Source organism: Sinocyclocheilus anshuiensis, unplaced genomic scaffold (assembly GCF_001515605.1).
Source record: "Sinocyclocheilus anshuiensis isolate Anshui unplaced genomic scaffold, SAMN03320099.WGS_v1.1 scaffold1145, whole genome shotgun sequence".
NCBI classification, from domain to species: Eukaryota; Metazoa; Chordata; class Actinopteri; order Cypriniformes; family Cyprinidae; genus Sinocyclocheilus; species Sinocyclocheilus anshuiensis.
Window position 1 is genome coordinate 166,467 of NW_015557118.1, and position 8,688 is coordinate 175,154.

General features: G+C 36.2%; 1 protein-coding gene across 1 annotated transcript in view; it reads left to right on the forward strand.

Annotated features, from left to right (window-relative positions):
- The first annotated feature begins 2,449 nt into the window (after positions 1 to 2,449).
- Positions 2,450 to 8,688, forward strand: part of glb1l (galactosidase, beta 1-like) — a 9,278-nt gene continuing 3,039 nt past the window's right edge. The window contains exons 1-13 of the mRNA XM_016472814.1: positions 2,450 to 2,758; positions 3,080 to 3,246; positions 3,334 to 3,484; positions 4,662 to 4,722; positions 4,800 to 4,894; positions 5,298 to 5,478; positions 5,598 to 5,656; positions 5,758 to 5,879; positions 6,025 to 6,065; positions 6,138 to 6,256; positions 7,404 to 7,478; positions 7,556 to 7,645; positions 7,859 to 7,972. Coding sequence (XP_016328300.1) covers positions 2,696 to 2,758; positions 3,080 to 3,246; positions 3,334 to 3,484; positions 4,662 to 4,722; positions 4,800 to 4,894; positions 5,298 to 5,478; positions 5,598 to 5,656; positions 5,758 to 5,879; positions 6,025 to 6,065; positions 6,138 to 6,256; positions 7,404 to 7,478; positions 7,556 to 7,645; positions 7,859 to 7,972 — 1,338 coding nt within the window. The 5' untranslated portion in view covers positions 2,450 to 2,695. The remainder of the gene's footprint in view (positions 2,759 to 3,079; positions 3,247 to 3,333; positions 3,485 to 4,661; positions 4,723 to 4,799; positions 4,895 to 5,297; positions 5,479 to 5,597; positions 5,657 to 5,757; positions 5,880 to 6,024; positions 6,066 to 6,137; positions 6,257 to 7,403; positions 7,479 to 7,555; positions 7,646 to 7,858; positions 7,973 to 8,688) is intronic.

Below are 8,688 nucleotides of genomic sequence, written 5' to 3' on the forward strand. Positions count from 1 at the left end.
GGTCAAAATTATAGATTTTTCTTTTATGCCAAAAATCATTGGGATATTAAGTAAAGATCGTGTTCCATTAAGATATTTTGTAAATTTCCTAACGTGAACATATCAAAACGTAATTTTTGATTAGTAATACACATGGCTAAGAACTTCATTTGGACAACTTTAAAGGCGATTTTCTCAATATTTTGATTTTTTTGCTCCCTCAGATTCCAGATATTCAAATAGTTGTATCTCCGCCAAATATTGTCCGATCCTAACAAACCATACATCAATGGAAAGCTTATTTATTCAGCTTCCGGGTGATGTTTAAACTTATGACTGGTTTTGTGGTCCAGAGTCACATTTGACAGCTGTCTTCAGAGTTCTAGAATCTGGAATATTTGCTTAATCTGATAATGGCAGTCAGGTATGTATTTACATTTACATTTATGTAATTGGAACATGACTATATTCTGGTTAATATTGGAATATTCCTATGTATGTAGTGAGTACAATTCATGCATGTACATCTACTCACAGTTTAGATTATGTATAAAATCAATCAGTCACTAATTAAACTAAGTGACGAATATCTTAACACATGAAAACATAAGTGTTCCCTGTTCAGACTGAGTGTGTATGTGTGTGTGTGTGTGTGTGTTGTGTGCGTTAAGGTAACACAGAAGGTATGTGTGTTTGCTTACTCAGCTCAGCTGGATAATGACTGCATACTGCCTAACAGCATTAGGCTTGGTTTTCAAAAGAATGCCTTTAAAAGCCAAAGAGACTTGCTCTTCTCACACATGGGGTCGTTTACCCTCCAGTACACACTTTATGGGAACGTGGGAGCAATCCGTAAAGCTATTTTAAATGACAGCATCTGCCTTCAAGTACAAACTCTATGCATTGTCTTTGAATTCTCCCACATTCTATGCAGTGTATCTCTTTATGGTGTTCAGCAGATGGTGTCAAACAATGGCTGTGGTGTGGTGTATGTGTCAACACCATTGGATCAGTCACTGTTTATTTGGGTGTCTGAACCAGCAGTAAACATTCACAATCATGCAGTACAAGTGAAAATTGGTGATAAGTCACTTCACCAGCCCACCTGCTCCCATTAAAGCGGCAGAAGGAATTACCTGGTGCAGACAAATTTTGTTATAAATGATAAATTTCTCTTTATATTGAACTGAGTAGGCTAAATCTTATTTATGCTGCATGTGTATGTATATAATCTATGGAAACCTTTTTTCCATTCACTGGAGAAGTCACTCTAGTGACAGTTACATTGATAACGTGCTAACACCACATATACAACATAAATTAGCATTAGTATTACATTTGAGATAGATTTCACAGAACATAAATGTGGGATTGCTGACTATAGGAAGTTTAGAGTCAGCAGGCTCTCATTAGAGGGCGCTAAAGAGCAACATCAGTCTTCTATCCTGTAGCGCCTCTGAGTGTCTGAGGCGAACACCATTGAGCTCTGTTTATAAGACATTTAACTATGTACAATCAAAAGTGTACATCCAAGGTAATTCATTATCTAAGAAGCTCAGTCCTGAGATGCTTTTATTGTTTGTAAAAAAATGAATTAAAAAAACACAACATGGTAATTAAAACACTGGTTGTCAACCTTTTTGATATGATAGGCCCTCTTTTGTCCAACAATTGTGAAGGCCTGTTTTTTTCTGCCGTTAATGTGACAATTATACTTGATTCCAAACTTTTTTATTAACAGAAATAGGCAGTGTTAACATAATAAAATATTTAATAATAATTCATTTTGTGATTTTAGGAGATTCAAGATTCTAATTATGGATGTTCCCTAATAAACAAAAGAGTTATTGAGGAGGGGGAAAAAAAACATTTTAGTTTTATGCCCCATTAGAAGTTTGCTGAGGCCCCCAGTGGGCCCCAGCCTGGTGGGTGAGAACCTAACTAAACTGACTCTGGTCTGAAATTATAACTTGAAATTAGACCTTTCATCCGAGCAAACTAACATACATGATTAAACAAAACTTAGAGCTATCCCAGCTGCAAAAAAGACTAAACCAGCCTAAAATGCTGGTCTTAGCTGGTGTCAGACCCAGTCTGGTCAGGCTGGTCTGTTTTTGGCACAACAGAAAAACTGTATGGCTTTTAGGAAAGGGCAGCAACAGCAATATGATATTACATTTATTTAAAATAGTAATTATAATAAACAACCCAGATAGCACAGGTACGTCGCGGAGACGTCTGTGAAAGATCGTAGCATCTGGTAAACATCGCAATCGCTCTTCCACCAAGTTTTGTTCACTGAGCTACTGTTTTGTTACATGTGTGCATTTGTGGCTATTGCATAGGTTCGTCCATCTGTTTAGCCATATCATTTATTTATTTATTTATTTTTAATACACTTCACTAGCAGTGCAAAACAGTAACAGTAAACAGTAAAACAAGTTAACAATCTGGTTTATTACTGATGAAAAGGGGTCACTGAATCGTGGACTTTAGGACCCATGGCTAAACAGAATACAATCACATGACCGTCACGTTCAAAGAGAAGAAACGCTGCAAATCTATTGAACAGAGAAAGTGAACCGCTTTATGCAAAATTACATAACAGAAAAGTTTGTGCAGTTGTAATATTATTTCCTGACACGTTACAGTCACGCGCTGCTATCATAATGTCAAACGGAAGAGTGTTACTGCGTCTTATCCGTTTGATTTAGAGATGAAGTCACAAACGACTTTCGTTTTATTAAGTCTGTGCTTGTTGCCAATCATTTTTGTGTTGGTAAGTACCTGATTCAAAGTACACGACTTTCACCTCTACACATTGTGATTAATTCGTTTTTACCAACCCACCATTGTATTTATATACTTGGGTTCCCATGGTCATAGAAACTTTGAAATATCAGGACATTTTTAAAATTGTGATTTTAAGCCTGGTAAAGTCATTAAGAAGTATATAGTGAATTTGGATTTTTTTATTATTGTTATTTTGTAATTATGCTCATTGTAAATGCAATCTCTATCAAAATGAGAATAATTTAATGTGGATTATGCACCCACAACACCCTGCACATTTTTAACTACATGACATTTCTGTTTTAAGGCAGATTCACGCTCATTTTCCATTGACTACAAGAACAACTGCTTCCAAAAGGATGGAAAACCATTTCAGTACATCTCAGGAAGCATCCACTACTCCCGCATTCCTCGGGAATATTGGAAGGACAGGCTGCTCAAGATGTACATGACTGGACTCAATGCTATTCAAGTGTACGTGGAACAGAGAAACAGTGCAAACCCTGTGTACACACTTACGTTACACATCTTGCCAAAAATATTTTGTTTGCTTTCATGCAGATATGTGCCATGGAACTTCCACGGGACTGTGCAGGGGGTGTTCAACTTTGCAGGAGACAGAGATCTTGAGTACTTCTTGAACCTGGCCAATCAGACAGGGCTGTTAGTCATCCTGCGTCCAGGGCCGTACATCTGTGCAGAATGGGAAATGGTGACTGTTACTTCCTCATGTTGCTAAATTTGAATGTTGTTGAAATGTGATATTTTACAATAGGCCAGTGGGTGCTGTGTATAGCTGCATGTGATTATGAGAATTTGACTTTTCAGGGAGTGTGTTTTTAAAGGAATAGTTCACCCAAAATTATACGTTATCTTGTGATCACCCTTATAGCATTCCAAACCTATGTCTTTCTTTCACAAACACAAAATAAGCTTTTTAGTAGAATGTTCATGCTGTTCTTTTCCATACAATCAAAATCAGTGGCGACTCCAAAAGTAGCATAGTTTAGACTTGTCTCCTTAAGTCATACAATAGGGTTGTGTTAGGAAATACTTAAAATGAAGTGAATAAATCAGGAAAAAGTGTGATTAGAAAAGATTTTTGATTAAAATATCTTATTGCTTAAAGGCTGTAATACATACACTTATACAAGTTTTAAAATCTGAACAGATTTCAAAACACTATAGACATCATATACTTGTTGACTTTGGTTACAGAAGGAAAGACTGTGCATCATACACTTAATGACTGAGGATCACTCACTAGTACACTTTCATATCATTCCGAACACACACACTCATGCCGAAACATGAAAAATGAAACCAATATGTGTTCTGAAAATCATCAAAATGTCCAGTGTTTAATGTCCTCTGACTGGATGAATTCATAATCATCCAGTCTTTAAGTCTGTGTCCCACAGTTTTATGTGAAATATGTCAACTCTGACTGCCAAAAATCTAGACTGTCTGTAACTTTTGGCTACTAGTGTCAGTTCCTCCAGACTGTAAATTGGGGCAAAGATCAGTGCAAATGTCGTGTAGTGTATTCTAGCCTTAAGAAAACTTTGACAATAGTGCATAAATCATATGGTTTTTGGTCATTTTTGAACCTTGACAGACCCTGGTCACCATTCACTTTTTATTATATGGAAAAGAGCAGCATGTACATTCTATTAAATGATTATATTCTAATTGAATGAATACATTTGATTAAACATATACATGAGTAAGTAATGACAGATTTGTATTTATTTATTTTGTTTTTTTAATCATTTTGAATGAGAATTTGATTCATGATTCTATTAAGAATTAGTTCTGGTTACAACACAAAAGACAGCCTTGTGATTGTTATTTTGTGAATAAATTGTGGGTTCTTATCTGTCCGATAGGGTGGTTTGCCTGCCTGGTTGCTACAAAAGCCAAACATTATCCTTCGTTCAGCTGACACAGGTATTTGTTACGTCTGCATGAGACATGACTTCACATAGGCCAGATCTGTCTTTAATGGTAGTGTTTGTCTGTTTCAGATTATTTGAAGCCAGCAAGTGAGTGGTTGGCTGTGCTGCTCACTAAGATGAGGCCGTGGCTTTATCAGAATGGAGGAAATATTATCAGTGTGCAGGTACAATATAGTGCTAACATTTAGTAAGTATACAAGCATTACCAGACACATCTGTCCAATGCAGTGTCCTCAGATGAGTGGGTCAGTCCCCCTAGTTGAACCCGATAAGACATTCTCAAGGACACAATGTTGACAGCTGGGTTAGAACCTACAATTGGTTTGTTACCAGCTGAGATATTTAACCACTATGCTGCTCCACCCAGAGAAAAATGTAAAATAATATTTACTGAGTATGCAATAATAACAAAGAACTTATTACAGTGACTGATGCTCATGTTTTGTAGGACTGAGAGCCCATACATAGTAATTATGTTTGGTGTTGATATGTAAACAGTGCTTTACAATGTATAGACAAGTATGGCTCTTCAGGTGTGAATATTTTGTGCTTTTTTTCCTTTATCAGGTGGAGAATGAATATGGCAGCTACTTCGCCTGTGATTACAACTACATGCGGCATCTTCACACTCTGTTCCGTTTGTTCCTGGGGGAGGACGTCATTCTCTTTACTACGGATGGGAATACGGATAAAGAGATGATCTGTGGCACACTTGAGGGCTTGTACGCAACTATAGACTTTGGCACAGGTAAGGTCAACTGAGGTCACTTGTGTCTGACCTGTGCAGTGTTTTTAAGAAATTTTAATTAGATTTTTTGTCAATGTATGCATATCCAGTGTTCAAAATTTCATTCTTTTCCCCTTCAGATACCAACATTACTGCTGCCTTCATTCGACAAAGAAGGTTTGAGCCTAAAGGCCCACTGGTAAGTAAGATGTTTGATAGCGCATTCATGTTGTGTGATTGTTTGTCTCTCTATTTATCAAGCTGTAGGATTTGGCAGTAATTGATGTGTCATGATTTCAGGTGAATTCTGAGTTCTATACAGGCTGGTTGGATCACTGGGGTGATAAACATGCTTCTGTGGACACTGTCAAAGTGAGCAAAATGCTGGGAGAGATGTTGTCCATGGGTGCCAGTGTGAACATGTAAGTAATGCTTTCTATCCAATAATGAGTGCAAAGCCATTTGATTCATTAGATGTTATCAATTAAAAATAACTCGTTTTTATATTAAAACTTGGCTGTACCTCTGATAATCCAACTTAGATAAAGAGTTTTCTTCTAATCACAGGTACATGTTTGAGGGAGGAACAAACTTTGGTTACTGGAATGGTAAATCTGCTATCTCAGTATACTTGTTCCCATATCCTTGACATCTTAATGTGTGAATGTTATCATTCATAGGAGCGGATCATGATAGCAGGTTTCGGTCTGTGGTGACCAGTTATGATTACAATGCACCTTTATCAGAGGCAGGAGACCCCACTGATAAACTGCTTGCCATCAGAGATGTCATTAAGAATGTAAGAACATACATACATTAACTCTGAATGCACATGTATGGCAATATCCGATTTACAGTTGGTATTGCTGGACGTATGACTGTATTACTGTTCAGAAGTTCCAGGTCAGTAAGTTTTTTTTGTTTTGTTTTGTTTTTGAAAGAAGTCTCTTATACTGACTAAGATTTTGATCAAAAAAATCAGCAAAAACAGTAATTTTGTGAAATATTATCATTTAAAATATCTGTTTTCTATTTAAATATATTTTAAAATGTAGTTTTATTTTCCTGTTATGCAAAGCTGAATTTTCAGCATCATTACTCCAGTCTTCAGTGTCACGTGATCCTTCAGAAATTATACTAATATGCTGATTTGGTGCTCAAGAAACATTTCTTATTATTATCAGTGTTGAAAACAGTTGTGCTGCTTCATAATGTTGTGGAAACCTTTTTTCAGAATTTTTTGATGAATAGAAAGTTCAAAGAACAGCCTTTTTTAAATATAAATATTTTATAAAATTACAAATGTCATTAATTATCACTTTTGATAAATTTAATGCATCCTTTCTGAATAAAAGTATTAATTTCTTCTGAAACAAGTCTTATTTAAATCTCTGAATGGTGGTGTATTACTTTGTGACAGTAGAAAGGACTCTTGTATGTTATTCAGATGCAGGAAAAAATGATGAAGCAGTTTTTGCTGGACATTAAAAATAACATTACTATTTACTCGATTTCGATAGTCCACTTTAGACATTCTACTAACTATAAGTAACTATGTAACTACATGTCAACTAACTTGAATTTGCAACGACAGTAAATGTCAACTCTTATTAGAGTATTAGTCAGGTTAGGGTTAGTTGACATGTCCTTGCAAAGATACTTATAGTGAGTAGTATCAAAAAGGGACCATCAAAATTAAGTGTTAGCAGATACTAAGCAGACTGTCTACTATTACTCTAAAGCCTGGTAGTTGACATGTAACTGCAAAGTTGCTTATAGTTAGTGGACTCAAAAGAAAGTGTTAGAATTTTTTATTTATTTTTTATATATAGTTTTGTTCATAATGCTCAACTGCTAGGTGACCAGCTAGTATTTGTAACCAGCATCTACTGAATAACAAAACGGACATCCATACTATTGTATTAATAATAAGTGTTTGTTTTCAGTTTCGAGACATTCCAGTTGGTCCCATGCCACCAGCCACCCCAAAGTTCGCTTATGGCTTTGTTACACTTCAGAAGGTGTGCAAAACCTTATTCATTTGCAAGATTTCTTGGCCATACAACCCTTCTTACTCTGTTCCTATTTTCTTTCATAGGTTGGCAACATTAGCAGCTTGTTGGATACGCTGTCACCCCAAGGTCCAGTACGATCTCAATATCCTTTGACATTTGAAGAGATTAAACAGGTATATTTAAAAGAACTTAATACGGTCCATAAACGTTATGAATGTGATTATAGCTAATTCATGTTTTCTGTCGTGTTTAGCCAGCCAATAAAGGCCAATGTTGTATTTCCTCATAAATGGCTGTAGATGTGGATATATGGTTTGGGCTTTGGAGGTTGGTCTTGGTTAAGTGTAAAAGCTGGTCTGAGCTTGTGTTATGTCAACTGTGTGCAGTACTATGGCTTCATGCTTTACCGAACGACACTGCCACGGAATGTTCCCGAGCCGACGCCTCTCATCTCGCCCCTCAATGGCATCCATGATCGTGCATACGTCTCTGTCAATGGGGTGAGCAGACCACTTGTTTGGGTCTAACACAATGTTTTGTTCTCACCATGGTTAGTCAGACACTATAACTGTGTGTAGTACCCCCACTGCTCAGTTATTTTTGTCCTACTGTAAACATTTTTACATGAAGAAATAATCATTTTGAAAATATAGGTTTAAAATGAGGTACACTCACATGTGATGAATACTTATCAGGAATAGGAATTGTAGAGTATTAAGTACATAAAGACATTGTGATGAAGATGAGGCAGTGAAACAAACAAAAAAAAAATTACTAGGTGCTTTCCAGTTGACCAAAAGTGCCCTGCAAAGTGGACTTCACAGGGAATTCTGCCATATTAAGTGCCATTCCAGTCTGAAGGAAACGTATGTTCAGTTCAAAGGGCACTGCAGACAGCATAGGGAATAACAGAACATCGATACATCTTCACAGGATATGGAGAAGGAAATTTACCCTTCAGTCACTTGTGCAAGTTTAAATAAAAAAACTTGGTGAAAATGAGTTGAGGTTGCAGCATTTTTATTGACTATAATTATCATGATTATGGCTTAATAGGATAAAATACACACACACGTAATATAACCAAATTATGTTTATTTTGCTATTAAACATGACAACCCGACATTTATTACTCAGTTTTAACACTTTCAAATATGACAGTTAAAGGGGTCCTATTATGCTCTTTTACAAAGTCTTGATTTTGTTTTGGGGGTGT